The sequence below is a fragment of the Struthio camelus genome, chromosome 18 (genome assembly GCF_040807025.1).
Source record: "Struthio camelus isolate bStrCam1 chromosome 18, bStrCam1.hap1, whole genome shotgun sequence".
In the NCBI taxonomy this organism is placed as follows: domain Eukaryota; kingdom Metazoa; phylum Chordata; class Aves; order Struthioniformes; family Struthionidae; genus Struthio; species Struthio camelus.
The window spans coordinates 12,799,964-12,819,784 of NC_090959.1; the positions used below are offsets into that span (position 1 = coordinate 12,799,964).

The window sequence follows — 19,821 nt, forward strand, 5'->3', positions numbered from 1 at the left end:
AGCTACTTTAAGTGCTAGATGGTTAAACAATTTCTCCTTAAAGAACGTGCATGAAATATCTGGGTAGGTTTTGCATAGGTAATCCATTTCCTTTGCAGACTGTGCCCTGAGCAGTACCTGTTTACGCTGTGGTTTCTCTGATGAAATCAGAGCCAGACTAGATGAAAGGTACTGTGAAAAATTTACACGTGGGATTGCTCTGTGAACACAAAACTCATATAATAGTAAGCAGACCGAGCACAGTGCAAACCCTGACGCTGAGTTTGTGGTGTCTGTATGTGAACGTAGGGAAAGCAAAGTTAAAGAATTAGGGAAGAACTGTGTTTCTTCAGAATAACTTATTCGCAACCTTAGCAGCACATAGCGCTGCCATCAATCAGGAGCTGCTGTAAAGCACTTACTATTTCTGCAGGATTTGGGGTGTGAGGGAACGGAGGAAAGGTGGGAGGCCAGAGGAAAGAAAGTTAAATAAATGGGAGTGAAGGCGTTCCTTTAGACAGCCTCCCCCTATTCCTACCCTCATCTTCCAGCGTCCAGCACCAGGACATTTCCTTAGCAGTGCTTCCCTCATTACTCTCTCAAATCTCCTTGCTTTTTTTTCCCTGCTTTTACTGGGAAGCAGGGATCCAGGAAGGCGCTGAATACGTTATGCTGTCGTTCCCCTTTCCCAGCACCATGGAGGTGGCAGTTTTCTGGAGAGACAGACAGATAGACAGACAAGCTGGGGACTCTGTGGCGATGCTGCTGCTGAGTCTATGGGAAGCTCAGTGCAAGGAAGTTACGGGGCTCTTCTCTTTGCCCCACAGCCGGCCAGCATTGGGGCCATCCCAAAATGCCTCCAAGCTCCTACGTAGTCACTGGGAGTGGGGCTGAGCAAGGCTGCTAGTTAGCTGTGCTAGCCTGCGCCATCGCCAGCCTGTTGCTTGCTCTTCTCTGTGCACAGAGATGCTCCCCCCTGCAAAAGAGGAGGGTGCACCTGGGCAGCAGCCCTGACCTGGGGGCTCCCGCCGCTCTTCGCAGTTACAGTGCACTGCATGGGTTGCACTGTTCAACAAACTGAGCAGTGAGCAAAATGAGGGGCAGAACATCATTATTCTTGCTTTCTTCTCTTTGTTTGAACCGTAACGTGGGCATGCACGAATGCAGCCTAAGAGCAGAGCATCCATCTAACACAGCCCTAACTCTTGAATCCTCTGAATGCAGCTGTGGGAGGTATCTGGCAATGAAGCATTACATTTTTTGTTTGCCTCTTTGAAATAGAGATGACTGCTATGTGACACCTTGCTCTCTCTCTCTTTTTGTAATTCAGGGTACAGCAAGGCTAGTTTCACGGTGCTATGAAATCAGTGAGTTATACTGCTGGCTCCCATCTGATGAGGCTGACTTCACTATGAAGCTGTGCCAGCGTTAGGTGTGAACTCAAACTCGCACGTTTTGCCAGTGCATCCAAGGGTCAAGGAGATAGTCACAACACACAGCTGGGAGGACGAGGAGGAGGAGGAGGAGGAGGAGGCACAGGAAAGGGTCAGGATGGTGGAGCCTGAGGAGGCAGCTGCAGCACGGAAAAGGGTCGCACAAGGAGATGTACCAGCCACAGGAGAGGAAAGCAGAAAGACGGGTGTCTTAAGGGGCAGGAGGTTGCAGAGCACAAACAGGGAGAAAAGTTGGTGACAATACGGTTCATTGAGAAAAATAATCCACCAGTTGAGCCACCAGACAAATGGGGCTCAAGGCTTTTCCTGTAATGTGCTCTGAGATTGGAGGCCTCTCAAAAAATCACTGATGCAAAACCCCGCAGGCTGCTCTGCCGGCTTGAACACACAGCCTTGAGTAAATGGAAAACCTCTGTCCCAGGGAAGGAGAGACAAGTGGCTGAACAGATCCCATCAGAAATAATGTGCGTTCAGCCAGGGAAGGAAGAGGTAGCATATGAGAGACTACTGCCAGGAAACCTAAAATGAGCTATTTGGGATGAAATGAGGACTTTGAAATGGAAAGATGTTCTTCAGCTTTGACCAAATTTCAGGAAGAAGGGAAGAAAAGTTTCCCTAAAATGTTTTCAGCCAGCTCTAATTTAATCTCAGGTGAAGGAAGACCGTTTAGTAGTGACTGCTGTCTGCCAGTGTGTTCATCCACGGAGGAGGAGAGTACCAATACTGTGGCTTCCCTGCTCCTCTGTGGCGTGTCCACTAACACCCCTGCGTGCCTACGAGGGAAGGCATGAGTGTCTCTATAGGATGCTGGGAGCCTGCAGCACCAGCACCCAAAGATAAATCTGCATGCATGTAGGACATGCAAAGACTAAAAAAACATGTGCTACAACAAGTCTCTGAGGCAATGATTTGATCACGCAGAGATGCAACAGCATCAAATCATGCTCATGCATTCCAGTAACTACACCAGGGCAAACTAAGACGGTTTCAAATGTGTTTGATAAATTAGGTATTGTTCATAATAAACAGCTTGAGCCAGTAATCCTGGCAAGGCGCTACTCAAACATCTCTGATGTGCTTATACAAAACGGAAAGCAATGTCTGAGTGTACTGCTAATGCCCTGAAGACTGTGTTCATCCACCAGTTGCAAGGCTAGACTTTTCAGCCTTACACTGGACCTGTTGGAGAGGATATTGCCTACTAACTCAGTTTCAATTTCTTTCAAATTTTGCTTTCAGATCATGAAAACTTCATAAAAAGTTTGCTCATAAACAGATACTTTTCAAGCTTATATGCTGCTAATTATCTTTCCACTACATGGTTTTTTTTCAAGTTGCCTTCTGTTCTTTATTACTATTGGTGTATTACAATATAGCATAAAGGTACTTACAGCTAAATATTCAACAACATTTGCAAAACTGGTATAGAAGGAAGGACTGGATTCTAGACTGGTACAGCTGGTTTAAGGTATTTTAGAAGTAAATGAAATCAAATGAGAATTTATAATCCTTCCTGAGGTCTGGATTCCATCAGACTAAACTCATTAGGCATTAGGGTGCAGGTGCAGCTAAATAAAGGATTGTTCTGCTTTCCTTAATACCATAGATTCACATCCTGAGTTCAAAATAAAAGTCTTCTAAAAGCACATGTATACATTGTGCATCTACTGGCAACACTTGAAAGAGAGAGCCCAGCTGATGGCATCGCCAAGCGCCTTGTTTTCGTCACTGGAACAGGCCCGTTCCTGTGCTGGTGGGGACCAGGTACACCAGTGGAGGAGCGAGTGCAAATTGGCCGCTTTATGCTTGTGCATTTAATGTGCATTAGCCTCCCTTTCATCTGCGGAACAGCTGCCCAAACAGATAATATAAATCTAATGAATCCTTCTTTAGTATCGTATTGCCACAACAATTCCAGCATCCCCCGAATTGTTCCAGCATTTGCATCTCCACCTGCGCAGGGTCTCCAGGAGGAACACAGCGGGAGTCGCACGCACGGGGAATCGAGCCTTTCTCGTGGTTACTGTGACACAGGAAATAATCCCAGAACCTGTGAACCTTTTTCCAGGTTTGAAAATGTATGACTTGCTGGATTTCTTAGCTTAAATCCCAGATTCTGGTTGTGCTGAGAAAGCAGCTTGTGGGATATTACAAAATAACCAGTAGATATCAGACATGTGACTACCAGATAAGAAGCTCAGCCTTTGATTGCAATCAGCCCAATTGAGACGTGGAAGGTATGTACAATCTGAGCTGTGCCACGAGACCGCGATAAACTGGACCTTTTGAGCTTGTCGATGCAATAACAAACATCTGCACCTTTCTAGGTCAGGCCGGCTCGGGAAGATTAGTGCTACTGCTGTGTTGGGGCCAACAAACTATTCGGGGGAAAGGTCCGTGTGCCGAGAGGCGGAAACGCTGCACAAGCAGAGCTCTCGTCTTGCATTCGCACTCTTATATTGATTGCAAATTTTAACACGTGGGAGGTCTAGGGGTGTTAATGCTGTTTTTTGGATTATTAGATAGAAATGTGGCGTGTGGAGGCATGGGAGGAAACACTTTGGAAAATAATGATTAGAGACCTCAATTACTGCTTGAAGAGAGATGCTCCTGAGCGCCCTGGTTCACTGTGAGCGTGGGGCTTCATGACCCGTTTCAGGTTTTCCTTTGGGATTATGAGGTTTTCCTACGCACTGCCAAGACGGTTCTGGTGTTATGGGGCATGGTAACGCACAGCTCCCTGTTTGGAAACCCGGGAACAGGGAACACCTCGTTGCCTGAGATTGACCCGATCTTCAGCCCAGCAGACTCATCTGCTCTCTGTCTTTCACCCATGCTGAAACTTGCAGCTTCCGCATACCACCTTACTGCTTTCTAGGAATGTTTGCTGTGGAAAACATTTATTTGCATTGAGAAAGAGGCAGGGGACTGTTTACTATTTTAATAATTTGGTATATAGGCCTAAGAACTGTAAATATTAAAGAGCTGTAAGGTGATTACATCCACAGGCGGTATTTGTGTTGGTAAAGTCCTAGAGATGTAGAGTGATTGCAAGTGTAAACTATTATTTCAGAAACATCCTCAGGAGGTCACATGTCGCCTCGCGCCGAGGCTCTCGCTAGGGCCGGGCCACACCGCCCTCCCGCGTCAGCCCCTGACAACAGCGTTTTTTGGTTTGGTTTGGTGGTTTTTTTGTTTTTTTGGTCTTCCCATACAATTTTGTAATCGCAGTCCGGGGGTATAAGATCAGCTGCCGTAAGAGCGACTGGCGGCCTCGCGTCGTTTGGGCGGGAACGACTGGCAGGCCACGCGCGCCCGGTTGCGTGCGGTGCTTACGAAGAGCCCAGAAATGAGCGGGGGGCGTTGGTACAGCCTGGTGTCCCGCGGGGCGAGGAGCGCGGACCGCTCCCTGCCAGCCCGGTCCTTGCCTACCCACCACGACTCTCGTTGCGCTGTAACTACCCGCTATCAGCGCGGGGAGGAAAAACCGTGGGAACTGTAGACGCGCTGATTTCTTACTTTTCCCCTATTCTCTACTGCTGGCAGGGAAACAGCTCTCCTCGGATGGTTCTGGGCTGCTGAGCAAAATGAAAGCTACCGTTTTCTTTAAAAGCATTTGGAGCCTACTCGAACATGTTTCTGCATCACGATGGACTCTTTCATGTATTTCTGCACTCCCCGTGCTAGGTTTTAATGTGGCGTAGCACTCGGGAGACTTCTGGGGATACGGAGTCTAATATTCTTGTAATTTGATTAAAATGCATGCCACGGAGTCGCACGAACTGTTGTATTCAGAGGTCAAAGCTGTATTCACACCAGTGAGACAACTTTTACACCCCGTGTCTGATCAGCTTCCCCTTTTCACCTGTCCCCAAAGACAAATGATTCATCACAGAGAAGTCAGTGCTGAAATATCCTGATCTTCTCATTTGGTCCAAGATTTAAAAGACTGGTTGCTCAAAAGCTTCTTTTTCGCCTTGAAGAACAAGATCTGTGCTCAGTGATTCTATTTTAGCTCTTCTCTTCTGCAGTTTATTACAAGTATATTTGTGTAATTAGGGGGCCCAGTAGTAACGTTGTTAAAATACAAGTGGGCACATTTATTGTTTCCTCCAAAAGGAAACAACCAATCTGCAGCAGTTCTGGTTTTTCCCTGTCTCAACTAAACATTTACTGCTTTATGTAGCTAGCAGATTGTGAGGCTGAAGTTACGGCTTTTTTTTTTTCCTATCCTTTGGTTAAAAAGAAAAAAAAATCCCCTCCTTTCTCTTAACAAATACTGGATTTTTTAAGGATATGGTCAGAAGGGGGAACTTAAAACTCAGCATGATGTTTATAGTGCCACACAAGCTTCAGGAAAAGTGATGTGCAGTGCTCTTTATTAACATCTAAAAAGTCCCTGTGGGATCATAATTACTGCACAGTAATAAACAAATAAAAGTAGCAAGATTAAAATGTTCAGAATATTTTGAGTGATAGAAGCAATTAATTTTAAACTGGAAAACTAGGGGAGGGGCAGGCTGCTGGCTTCCAGCAAGCAAGAAGAACAGATACTGTTAGCAACCGGTTCCTGCTAGCAGCAAATGATTAGCATTCATGGGTATTACACGTTCTTGGCAGATGTGAACAACTTATTGTTAAAATATTGAAATAAAATTATTCATACACTACTAAATTGTAAGCACTATAATTCAGAATTTCTTATTTATAGTAATTTTTAATCTTCTATTGAAATGATAAACCTAAACTTGCTTTCCTTTGGGCAGCCCAAGCGCTCAGGAAAGCCCGCGGGTGTTTCAGGTACGCAAGGAGCAGTGGGCTACTACCAGCCCCGTTCCTCAGCAAGAAACTCGTCTCTCTGCTGGAATTACAGCTCCCAACTACTGATGCTGTATTATTTTATGTGCATTTTTTAGTAGTTCTCCCAGGGTTCTTTTGGTCTCTTTTAAAAAGTTTTACTGCCACCGTACTGTGGAAATAGCAATCGGTAAAACCTGAGGACCTAGGCAGCTGCACGGGTGCCAGCAAAATCAAGGTGACCCAAGGCAGGATTTGGCCCCGTGGCTGCAGCCATAGTCAGTCCTTGCCCTGATTTACAGCCCCAAGAAGCTGGGAACATCGCTGTGCCGGATCCTCGGAGGGTGCCAGCTGCGGCGAGGTCCCCGACGTGGGTGGACGTGGGCCGGCTCCCCCGGCCAGGGCGCGGGGGCTTGCTCAGAGATGTGGGGCTCGGGGTAAGGAGAGGAAACTTCTTGCTCCTTTGCAAGGCAGCTGTGCACCCCAGAGAGAAGTTTAAAACACGATGCACTGCAAGACCATCAGCCTCATCGAGGCAAAGTTGTTCCCTCGTCCTAAGTAGTCTAAAAAGGCGCTTGCTCATTTTAATTATCATGTAGAGGGAAGCACTGCCTTCCCCGCCCTTCCCCTTTTTCTTTTTAAGTAAGGTAGCTTTTAAGCGCTTGCCGTGAAGATCGAAGTTAAAGGATTTTCTCTGCTACAAAGCCTGCATAGTTTCCCAGGCCAGGTGGACCTGATAGCACTGGCTGCGTGCTGAAAAATCTCATCCCACCCTTGAGGCACTTGAGTTGTAAGCCTTTCCAGATACTGTCAAAACGAACCTGAAAGGGTGGTGGGTGTTGTTGTTTTAGCCCTTAACTCATTATGAGTTTGTGTGCCTAATTACAAAATAATCTTCTTTAAACTTTGAGGAATATTTGCAGTATCTGTTAAGTCAGGCAGAACTGGAAACCTTCAAAACGTGGACACTGAAAAGGCACGATTCTTCAACTTTAAGACAAGACAGAATTTTTACTCCTGTAAAATCGAATTCAACCTGACAAGAAGGGAGTCCAACTTGGAAGCTATTGCAGAAAGATAACGTTGATAAAGCATAACAGCACGTGACCTCAGAGATGCAAGAGAAACTTAATACTCTATGGATAACATTTTTCCAGCAGTTTAGAAATAGTTTAAGGTAATTTACGGGAAGACTTGAGTGACAGAGCCCATCGCTTGAAGTGCCTTTCCTTCACTAGGCACTTTCTAAATTCTTCCTCTTTCATTTCTTTACTCTCGGGAGACTTTTAAAGTCAGTGAACCAAAACAGCACTGTTTGTTGGTATAGCCCGACACTGGCACAGATGGTAGACACTGCACCTGCTCCAATAAAATGGGAAAACTGAGAGATAAAGCACAGCACTCATTAACAGGAATCTACTGAAACACGAACAATTCGTATTTTGAATGTCTTCCAGGAACAAAAGGAAAAATACATAAACAGACTGTGTTTTCATCACCGTCAGTTTAAAATGAATTTGATTAAAGAGAACTTTGAGTTTGTTTCATGTACAAAGACAATACATACCACGAAGGAAAGTATGATTACGCTTGAACCTCTTTAAGAAAGCAAATGATTTTATCTAGCTACTCCTGTTGTTCTAAACAAAAATTCTCTGTTGGCAGGTTTAATTAAAATCAGTTAATCTGATTTAATCTCCCTACGGATAGCTGTGGGGACTTTTTCAATTTTACCTTTTCTCACGCTGAATAACATCACATTCTTAGAATCTAGTCCACAGTGATCAGAGTAACAGCCTAAAAAAAAAAAAAAACCCTTTGGCTAATCTATGAGTAAATAACTAAAATTGTGCGGGTGGGGAGAACCACAGAATTATTTGGATAGTTAGCAACAAAATTCACTGCAAAGCAGTTGTTTGAGGCACAAGTAACATGCCACACAATGTCTGATAGATTATTAAAACAATCTTAAATGACAAGAAACATTAAGTAATAGCTAAACAAAGGATAAAGTACTTCAAGCATTTTGCTTTGATCATCAGTGGCTGTACTGTTGTTCAATTTCCCCTATATTTCTCTATTTCTCTCACACATACGCACACAAGAATTAAATACAAAATGTCATGAAAATTCCTAAGCATCATTTAACGTTGGCAGCCCTGCACTGTAAAGCCATTTATATAAAACTGTGGTTGGCAGCTCTCACTCTTCCCTGGGAACAAATTAACATTGGCATTCCAAACACAGGAAAGTAAGGAAATTAGAAACACAGTTTATATTTGGCCAGTGCTTTGAAATACTGTACCATGCTACTGATGTCAATTAATGAAAAGCAGAATTTTGCGGAGAGGGTCTGGTTTTGAAACACATTAACACACGTTAAACATGTTTGCACAGGAACTGGATTGTAAGCATCTTGGTTCCAAAACAATAAAGCAATTACACTAAAACTTGTAGTCTCAAAGTTGCCATTAATTCAATCCACTCAGTCTGGATCACTGAAGGATTTTCACTGCCTTCAACATGTAGTCGACACAAATGCTTACAGGAATGCGAATGGCACGTTACCCTGGGCTAGAGCCCGTAGTTTGGCACGTAGGAGCTCTCACCCAAGGCAGTCCTTACGCTACCTACTGTAAGTCAGGACTACGTATGAATAGTGGAATTACACGCTCTCTACCCACACAAATGGGGTCCCAGCAAATTCTGTAGTTTTCTTCGGAAAAATAAGGACTTCGGAAAGAGGTATTTGAATTACAATTGCTTCAAGCTACCTACCCTGCAATCTTACCCTTAGCAAAGATGTTTACTGACAAACTGTTAAATACTTATGGTTTTCGCATGCACACCAAAAAAAATGCAGATGGCAGTTTATCTCCTGGCACACCTCCACCAACTTCAATGGCATTACTCCAGTGCGGAATTTGGCCCCACCGGCTTTACAACACGCTGTTTATTTGTACTGTGATTCAGATATTTTGATACCAGGAATCTTTCATCGCTGAAGTTTCTCCATATGAAATATGTCTTGTGTTAAGAAATATCAGTTTCACATTTTTGTCAAACCCTATTTGTTAGATTGTTTGTTGCAAAGATGGGAATTCAGCTGTAGTTCAACAACATGGATTCAGCTAATAATGATAAGCAGTGACTAATAGGAGCTAGTTCATGTTTTGATTACTTGCAGTAAAGGAAACCTCCCTCAAAAATAATTTCAAGATTAGGGGAGAAAACCGTTTGAAGCTCTAGCAGAAACTACTGCATGCTCATTATTTCAGCACAGGGGCATTTGTTTGGCCCAGTTCTGTTCTCAGTTGTGCTAGTGTAAATCTAGAGGGAGTTTATTGGAATAACTTTGGACGTACAGTTGTATAAATGAGACCATAGGGCCAGCTTCAGTAGAGCTACGACAATTTGCACTAAACGAAGACCTAGCCAAGAATTTTGTCTTGGGTTTCCATTTTCCAAACATATGCCTGTGCATAACTTTATCCATGTGATTAGTCCTAGTGAGTAGTCCCTTTTACTTCAAACATTTGTAGAATGAGAATCTTAATCCCGACGCTAATTTAAACAGCTCATTCATTTCTTTAGAAGTTCCTTCCCTTTAGAAAATGAATATATATAAAAAATAACATATATGTATGTACGTGTATTTATACATGTGGTTAATTCAAGTGGACGTTTTGATGCAGGCCCCAGAGATGACGACTGTACCACTGGAAAGGACTTAAAATATCACGGTGCCTTAATGCTGTATACCACCAGGTAGTCTCTTTATCTGGCCTACTATCAAACTTTCCTTACTTACGCTCTTGCTCAGATGACTTCATCCATCATTGCAACGTCTCGCCGGTATTCATCACGTTAGAACAATTTAGATGTGTAAAACTAAATGTGTTATCATTTTAACCGCAAATTAACAGTTTCTATATAAATATTAGCGTTTCCTCACTTGGTCCAAGGATAGAAACCATTATGGCACTACCAGTGTATTTGATTTAAATTAATTAAAAACAGAGGCTCTCGCAATTTAATATATTGATTTGACCAGTGGGACTTAAATCTTGTATAATAAGTGTACACAGCTGCACCGCTCACCCACCGCCACTTTTAAACCTAATCCCTGCATTCCTCCTGACAATGACATGACAGGACCCACACATCCCCGTATTAGCCTTAACCCCGCTGACACTGCCAGAAAGTATTAAACTAAAACATAGCAGTGTCCTATTTAAAAGGAGCCTGTCAACAGCCCTGACCAGGCTTTAATAGTCATAATCTTTTTTTTTTAATTAATGTTTCCAACCACTTGTGCAACCTTCTCTCGCACGTCCCTTCCCCCCGCCGCCCCAACCAGAAGAAGCGTTTCAAGCTTATTCACAGAGGAAAACGTGAAGCCGGGCTCCACGCTGCCCGCCCAGAGGCTGTTCAAGCTGCTTTGCCAAAGGAGCGATGGGGGGGGGGGGGGGGGGGGGGATGCAGGGGCAAACCCGCCGGCGGCCGGCGCGGGGCCGGGGCGGCCAGCGCCCCCGCCGCCCGCCCATCGAGCCCGGCCCGCTTCGGCGTCGTCGCGCTCTGGCTCCGAAACGGCCGCCGCTGCCGGGGGCGGCTCCCCCCACCCCACCACCACCACCACCACCACCACCACCTTTCCGTCCGCCCCGGGACACGCTGCACGCGCCAGCGCCGATCCCGGGCCCGCGGCGGGCCGTCGGCGGGGGCGTTTCCCACGCCTCTGTGCCTCGCGGGCCGCACCGCTCCCGGCGGACCGCTCTGCTCCCTGCCACCACCCCGCTACGGCCAACGCTTTTTTGCACCTGGCAGTTTGGAAAGGCGGCGGTCTCGCCCTCGAATCGGTGCCCGCGGGCAGAGAATACCTGCTAGTTTCTCGCTCCCCGGCCGCGGTACCGCTCCAAGCTTTCTCCCTCTGCTCATCCTCGAGCGCCAGGCGCTGCCTGCAGCCGCGCGACGCAGAGCGACTGCGGGGTGTACCCGCTGGGGCTCGCGGGCTCCCACCCGCGCGAGGCGGAGGACAGGGGCAAAAACACAGAGCTGAGGGCTTGGCCTCACGTACGGACGAACCCGCGCGATCGCCAACCCGCACGCAGGGCTAACGTTTAATCATCTGCTTTGTTTCAAGTGGGAAAATATGCGAAGATCAAATAAGTTCAAATCCAGGTCAAATATCCTCGAAAATCTTTGATTTATACAAGCAGGAAAATGAAGTTTAAAAGAAGTGATTATGAAAGGGTTACTAAAAACACAGCTGTACGCGCACTCTTATATCTGAGGCTCTCCAAAGAAAAACTGTGTGACATCTATATTAACCTTTGGCTGTACACCAGTGACGGCCCGTAGTGAGCTGGAATGCGAGGCAGCCCCTTCCAAATCTTAACACAAGCCAGGTTACAGCTGCAAATGCCTGCAGCCCGTGCTCACTTTATAAAGTATTCCCCGAAGGAAATTTTTTAACTGTTATAGAATCTTTTTCTAATACCCTACAGTGTTAAAGCCTGTTAGGAAAGGGCAAAGAGATGGCTCGCTATGCCAAACACTTGTCAACAAAACGGACAGCCAGATGGTACGAAATAAAAGGAAACTTGGGGGCTCTTCGGCTTCTTGATTTACAGGAACAAAAGTCACTTTCACGTGCTCCTTCCAAGAATGACTAATCCCCCCCCCCCCCATTTTCTGCCAAGATGAAAGAGTGTTGTCCATTTTATAATCGACCATGAGACAAATTAACAAATTGCATATCACTCTTTTTAAAAGTATTCTGAGCAAGCGTGTTTACCGAGTCATGATTACCCGCAGAAGGACGACTCAATTATTTTCAGAAGAGTGGCTCTAAGTAATCCAGCAGGTATTTACTCATTAGTTTGTTTATAAACTGGAAATTAAACATGTGCAGAAAATGCTTTGTATTTTTTCAGTTAAGTTCTTGAAATGGATCAGTTTGTAAACTTTATTTGCACACGATCCGGAATGAAATTCCAACTAATTAAATTATAGTAATAAATTTTGTAAGATTAGTCAGTAATTAACTGGCCAACTTAGTCAGACCACTGTGGCCAAATTCTCTTTTAATACATATGTAACTTCATTCTTGACACAAATCCATTTCCCATCCATCTTAACACAGGTGTAAGTTAAGACAAAACGTAGCCTGTGAATTAAGTGGTTATAAATCTAAACCTAATTAATTGTCAAGATTTTACAGTAACGTTACATGCCAAGTTCAAAGCTCCCTCCAACATAACCGTGAAATGGAGCACCTGTATTCCGGTTCCTCCCTACCAATACCCAGTGTAACTTCTTTGGATTAAATATGCAGACCATCTCCATAGAAATCAGTGAGGTGGTTTGTTCTTATTTTTTATTTATTTTCACTATGTGGGCTCTTATTTACTTCGGTGTAAATCTTTAATTTTTCTAGCTTTCTCTGAAGTTGTATGACCAGATAGATGACGAACTAGGAATAAAGCAAAAAAAGTGTACTGCTAGATTAGTATTTGGAAGCCTGGATTAACACAACTTGTTTATTGAAATTTAAAGGTATTATTTCTTTACTCACTTTTACTTCCTCCATTACTAAGAGGAAACTTCTTTATTACGCTATGACACTTCCTCATTGTGATGGCTCTAGTACAGTAATAAAAGCCTACCTGTGAAACGCAATGCTCACAGGGTATCTCTTACAAAACTAGGACACAGTTTACTATAGTCTGCCTTTAGCAATTCAGCTCTGGCTTAAAAGGGATCATTGTAGAAAGTCTCCAAAAAAATAGCAGTTATACAATAGATCTTCTAATTTTCCCTGAACGTCATAGAAAACTGTACATATCAAAGCAGGTGTTGTGTTTGACTATATACGTGAGTGAGTGGCTGGTCTAATTCATTAAAACGTCCATAAACAAGCCTGTCTTTGTCCTATAAAGATGAAAGACCGATGACTATAATGGGATGAAAGGTGTGCACGGTGATGAAGAAAGCTAGTGTAGATCTATGTCCTTTTTAAACTCGTCCTGGCATGCACTGTTGACAAGGGAACAAAACAGTACAGATAAACCTCTGAAACGTGCCTTGCTGGTAATTTTTCCACCTGTCTTTCTAAAAACCATTGGATTTTTCCTGCCCTCTTACTACTCGCTGGCCACGCTGACAGCAATTAGATAAAAGGATATACTTCGACTACATATAGTTTATATGAAAGCTGCTTTATAAAAAAGTTTTCACTTGTAAGTAGATACATCCGCAATGTAATTTCTGTTTTCTAGTTTACTGATCAGTCCCACTCTGATCACAAAACGTTTGTATTCAAAAGCATTTGGGACCTGAACACTAAGCCCTTTTATTCCTTTTCCATGGGCTGCAAAGACGGCCTTTCCTTGCATAGGAAGCAGGGGGCTGGAGTGCTGGAGTGTACTGATGAAAAGTTATGCAGCAAAGAGCTACAAACAACAGGAGTACAACAGCTTCCCTAAGGATAAACTTCATTAGTCGCTTATATTTTTCCTAAAGGTTCCACTTTACCAAAAGGAAAACAGAGTCTGAGTTTTGCTATAGTTATTTCAACATCCTTTGTCATGTGAGCGACTCTCCCTGCACTTTGGTTGCACATTGTGTAGCACCCAAGTGCCACAGCGAACAATGTTAGCAAGATCACTCCTATCTCTCAAGTCAAATATTTGACCACCAGTGGTACTTTTGGCTGCTCAAATATTTGATTTTAAATGTATCATTGCTGATCGGCTTAAGTATCTAGCAGTGATTAGACAAACACTATAATTCTAAATGGAAAGTATTAGCGCAGCCCCAAGGCCAAACGTAATTCATAGATGCCTGCTGTGAAGCTTACGGTGTTTAATAAGAAGGTGCAGCTCATGCAAACTAGAGCTCTAGCACAGTGTCCCAGGTCCCAGCATCATGCAAGAATTGTGCTGGGATGGCCCCCGTATTTAATAGTTATTAATGTGTGTCACGGAGCTTATACAGCTACCGGTATTTTGCAGTTAGTTAAGTGCTGGGATTAGAGAGGCGGTGATTTAATTTTTGTCGCCACTGAAGCTGCAGAGAGTCGAGGTGTGCAGAACAGTGGCATCCCTAAAGGTGTTAATGGATTTGCTGATGCTGAGGGTCTCTGCAGTCGCTAGCCTGTTACGTGCCGGAGGTGCGTTCCTCTTGCTCTTTGTGTGTCCCTTTGTCTGGGCAAAAGTTTTGAGTCGACCTTGTTTTGAAAATACTATACAAATTTTGCCTTGAACTTGCAGGCACCCAATCTGTACATTTGGTGGTTTCAGGGCTGCACATGACGAGCTCTAAAAATGGACAGAGTGAAGCAGGGTCTGTAATTTTATATTTAAAATAGAATGTTCATCCTGACAACGTTTTCCCTAAATCCAGCCAAGTTAGCCCAAACGGGTGTGCAATCTACAGCGGGCAAAGAGAAATCAGATTGGGCCATGGCACCCAATTAGAGAGGCCTAGCGAGCCACATACACAGCACGCCAGCTTTTGCATTAGTTGCATAAACCCAGCCACATGTGCTTGTGAAAAGAGGCGAGTTAGCTGCCTAAACTGGGGTGACCAGCAAGAGCGGCAGGAGTAACGAGGGATTTACTCGGGAATCCCTCTCGAGCTGTTAAGACAACATCCGCCTGCAGCTTTGGCCCGTGCAACCTAGCGAGCACCGTGCTCTCCGTGCCGCGGGAACTACCCACCGCGGCAGCCCTGGCGGTGTTGGCATCACCCGCGCGGGCGCGAGCCTGGCACCGCGAGCTGTGCCCCGGCCCGCGGTCCTGCCTGGTGCTCTGTCCTCCTCGGTGGCTCAGGATGTGGCACAGACCTGCCAGTTTTCCTGTTCAGCTCATACCTGCAAATCCGATCTCTGAGGCGCTGCAAATAACTACCGAAAGGGGGAAGGTGACAAAGAACGGAGCGTGTCGGCGTGCGGGGTGGAGCGCGGCACGCGCTCGTGGCTGTCCAAGTGCGGTGACAGAAAGACAGACCCTCCCCACCTTGCTGCCGGTTAACTCGCACCGAGCAAAGCAGCTGCCTTCCCAAGGGCCAAAACTTGCCCTTCCTCGCCCTCAGCGCTGGCTGCCACCCGCCTGGCACCGCCATCCCCCTTGGAGATGGCTGCCCCGGGGACACCTGTGCCACCAGACCCCCGGGGCTCCGCTGCAGCCTCCCGGCCCCGGCCCAGCTCCCGCTGCCCCTGGGCACTCACCCAGGTTGACGAAGCTCATGACCATGTCAGCCTCGGTGAGGAAGTTGCTGTCCTGCAGGCTGGCCAGCGGCGGCCCCTGGGTGCTGAAGATGGGCTTGTAGGGGTAGGAGAAGCCCTCTCCGTCCTCGGCGGCGGCCCCCGCCGCCCCCTCCTCCACCGACATGGCATTGTAGAGGTCCAGCATGAACATGGGGGCCGAGTTGTGCTTGCCGTGGAGGTGGGGCCGCGGGCGGTGCGGCAGGCCGAGGATGGAGAGGATCTCCCGCTGCATCTCGCGGCGCTCGGGGCCGCGCAGCCGCCGGTGGATGAAGCTGGAGTGCACCTCGTTGTCCAAGGTGAAGTCGGCCAGGACGCAGCGCAGCCAGAGGGCGGGGGCGGCGGCGCCCAGCACCAGGAGCCAGGAGGCGGGCTGCCCGCGCCCCGCCGCCGGCATCGCGGCCGGGCGGCGGCGGCGGCGGCAGCAGCGCAGGGGCGGCGCGGGGGGCGCGGGGCTGCCCCGCCGCGGGCAGCCCCCCACCATGCGCGGCGGCCCCGGCGGCGGCGCCGCGCTCACTGCGGGCGCCGGCAGCCCCCGCGGCGGCGGCGCCGCTGCCCGCTCATGGCCCGGCGGCGGCGAGCGCGGCCGCGGGGCGGCCCGCGCGGCGCGGGGGGCGGCGGGCGCGGCGCTCTGCCCGGGCGCCCCGCACGCCGCGGCCCCGCCGAGCGCCCGCTGCGGCCCCGCGGCCGGCGGCGGCAGCAGGGTGGCTCCGGTGGGAGGAGCGGGGCTGCGCAGCCCCGAGCCGCTGGGGAAGGACGGGAAAGGCGCGCTGCTGCCCGGAGGAGGAACCTCTGATCAGGTTGCCTCGCAGGATGTTTGTGGCGGCTGCCGGCGCGGGGGAGAGAGAGGGTGAGCCGTGCCCCCGCGGCGAAGTCAGCGCGCACGTCATTAAGGAGACGACACCCCAGCAGGGAGGGTGGTTCGTCTGCAAGGAAGGGGCCCCAATCCTGAAATAGTTTAGGCATGTAAGTGTATCGTGTCCCGGCGCAGACAGGCGCACGCAGGCATGTTTCTTCCCTCCCTCTCCCCCCCCCCCGGTTTTTTTTTTTTAAGTACACTCATTTGGGGACAGTCTGTCCAGGACAAGAGCAACAACACCGGATTGTTTAAAACACGATGATTACATGTACACTCACATAGGCATGCGTGTGTGTGTGCGAAGAGCCCCAGGTCACTTTTTCCAGCTGGCAGCGAGGAGAGTTAGTGGAAAAGTGTTGGAGAAACCCGGGGCGGGGGCAGTTGTCGGTTTACAGTTCTAAAAGCAGCAACCCGTACGGGATTGGGAACCCTGAACCTGTGCACACGGGAGCCGTATGGCATGCCGTTGTCATTCTCTCTCACCTTCCCCTCTTCTTCCACTTTCTGCTATGCCCCTTTGTGGCACATTGTCTTGAATTGGATTATCAACTTTTTTAAAGCAGTGATTTTTTTTTTTTGAACTCGCTGCCTGTATAATGTCTAGAACAAAGGAGTCCTGCTCCTCATTAGTCCAGGTAGATGTCTACTGCCGCAGTAAATAGCAGGAGTAATCTCAGAGAGCAAATGTAGATTACTGCTTCCCAAACGTCACTTGGAAAGAGAGGGGAACGCTGGGTGGGAGAGATTATCTGGGGCACTGAATCCAGCCCGAGATAATTGCAGGAACCATGTAAATACAGTAAGTTTATGCTAACATTAAGATTCATTCCATAGGGAAGGGGAGGGAAGGAGGTCGGTGTTGTTTCTTTGGTAGATTATTCATCTGATGTTTTCAGATGAGCAGTATCCAGTAGTATCCAGCACCTGATCCTGCATATGTTCTGGAAACTAATGTTTAGCACTTTTTTAGCTCTTCATGTTTAAAATCCTTGTGTAAATGGCAGGTAGGTTAAAAGAGCTGCATGGGAAACACATCGAGTGATTTTATTTGTGTGTGTGTGTGCACCTCTTAATTACAGGGAAACTGAGGCATAGCATTGAATGACTCATGTAGGTACTGAAGAAGTGGTGGAATCAGCATTAAACTTCTAACTCAGTCCTAAGGCACATTTAAGAATGGATCAAGCTCTGGGGGGATGGGGAGGATGGAGGTTGTGCAGGCACATCCACGTCAGGCAGCACAAGGACGCTTGCAAAGCTCCCCGGTGCTCATGGGGGTGGGGGATAAAGCCCACCCCTGTGGCAGCCTTCCCGTTTCTCCCCACGGCAATGCCTGAGTAGTTGCATTTTGGATGCTCAATTAAGATCACACTCTGACATCTTTTGTACTTCCTGAGAAGCAGCACCAACCTGCTCTTAAAGAGGGAGGCATTTGCCTAAATTTCTCTTGCCTTGGGTGTGGTTGCGTGATCAATTTAAGCCGATCTAAATCCAGGCTACTCCTAGAAAAGACGTTTTTCCTCCTGCCACCCTAACCTGCACCTTCAGCTGCATGCTGCTTCCCCTCTCTATGCTGATACTAGCACTTATATCCACACACAAGTCAGGAAGTTGAGTCTGTTTTAAAGTATATACATACATTTTTATCCATTCCTGTGTTGTGTTTGCTGCATTAGTTTTCTGCTGGATCAGCTCCTTGATCTGACTGACTACAGGAGGGATTGAGCTGGAGCAAGGGAGGCCGCAGGAATGGGCAGCGAGGGGCAAGGAGAGGGTGCCCGGGCTGGGCTGCCTTAGCTTGGCGTACCCTGGCCACGGGACGGCAAGCAAGGGATTCAGCATCCCTCCGCGCTCCCTTTCAGCTGCCCATAACCTCATTTCATTTCTTCTTTGTTCCTTGGGGGCCATTAGTTTTTCTCAAGTTCTGAGTTTTGGTCTTTCATCAAGCAGGAGGGGAAGGAGAATTGGTTTGATCGTGGACAGTGAGGTTAAAAAGTCCTTAAGGCTGGCACGGTGGACTCTAGAGCAGGTGTACCAGCTGCCCGAATTTTATGCACCTGAATTGCCTGTAGCTCACATTTTCAAACTGACTAAATTTCAGGTCAGTGTAATCCTTTTAAATGACAGCACTCTTGGAGGAAAAGTAAAGAAAAATATCACTTGGGAGGGCTGGATCCTCATGTAGGTAACTGAATGTTGTAGCTGTATGCATCACTGAAGAAACAGCAGAAGAAAAGCAAACCTTGAAACTTCTTTGACATATTTTTCAAAAAGGTCTTGTTTGAATCTGTTTCCTTTTTGTTTGGTTTGGTTAAGTGGTCTGGTTTTGGCCAACATTAGAAACTTACTGATTTAATAGAGGATTTCTTTCAAGAAGGGAGAATACTGAAACTGCATGCCGTGCGTTCATAGGAATAGTTGAGGGAGTTTTTTCTGTTCTAGCCGTATTTTCTGTGGTTCTGTTTTTCAGTCCTTAACATTTTTTGTGGTTGTAACAGGTACACCCTTAGATAAATGGATCATGGTTTGCAGCAGGGGTACTCCCTGCATGTGTTCTTAAAACATGGTGTACCAAAAACACTGTCAATAAATGTGAGATGAGAAAGGGAATCTGTTAAGGAATCATTTTTTTGGATGTCAGGTTCATGGCTATTCACTGCAGCTCGCTTTGGGGCACAACAAAGAGCAGCATTTATTCTGCTCCGTACAATAAGGGATGCTGCTGCTCACACTGCAGTGGTTCAACGCTCAGATCTGAGAGATCTGAGCTTGAATTTCAAATACCTTCCAAGCCAACTGGATTGTCCTTTTTTTTTTTTTTTTAATAGGCAGCTACTTTTTCTTCCCTCCTTTCCTGCGTGCTACTTAAACCGGGTCCTGCTTCCCAGAGGGTCAGCTCCACACAGGCTGCCGACAGGTTACTGAAATACTGGCACCTACATGTCATCATCCTCTTTTTCCTCCTCCTTCCTGGATCAATTAAGAAACCAGTTTTTCCTCTTACTCTTCTCTGCTTCTCTGGTCTCTTCTTCTCTTCTTGAGCAGGAAAACCAAATGCCTGTGATGAAGTAATCCCTGTTTGTTGGCACTTGCTGCTTCAGATAATTTCTATAAAAACAAACTCCCAATGGAAGTGCTTCCCTTGAGGTTCTGCGCAAGCCACGTTACCAATTGAGCAACTTTTGATCTCTTTGAGCTTTGCGTGTCTGCTCTTATCTGATTTTTGTACCAACTACTGCCATTGTTTTTGCCTGTGTCGAAATCCATATGCTTGAAAGCACGTATTTTGGAAATGAAGGTTGCAGTTTTTAAACATGAAATGCACAAAATGTGCAGGCATGTGCGCTTGCTGAATTTGTATGTGCTGTTACCATCATCGTGTACCCATATTAGACAATATACCGGGGCAGAATTTGGCCATTTGCATTCAGATTTACCATATGGGCAGTAGAAATCCTAGGTTC

General features: G+C 46.8%; 1 protein-coding gene across 2 annotated transcripts in view; it reads right to left on the minus strand.

Moving 5' to 3' along the window:
* The window catches only part of BMP7 (bone morphogenetic protein 7), a 49,360-nt gene extending 32,854 nt beyond the window's left edge, over positions 1-16,506 (minus strand). The window contains exons 1-2 of one of the 2 annotated variants that reach the window (XM_068912216.1): positions 16,243-16,506; positions 15,463-15,742 (exon numbers count right to left, since the gene is read on the minus strand). In XM_068912216.1, coding sequence (XP_068768317.1) covers positions 15,463-15,742; positions 16,243-16,464 — 502 coding nt within the window. In that variant the 5' untranslated portion in view covers positions 16,465-16,506. Of the gene's footprint in view, positions 1-15,462; positions 15,983-16,242 lie in introns of those variants that run through there. The other variant, XM_068912215.1, reaches the window with a different exon arrangement.
* Positions 16,507-19,821: the final 3,315 nt, after the last annotated feature.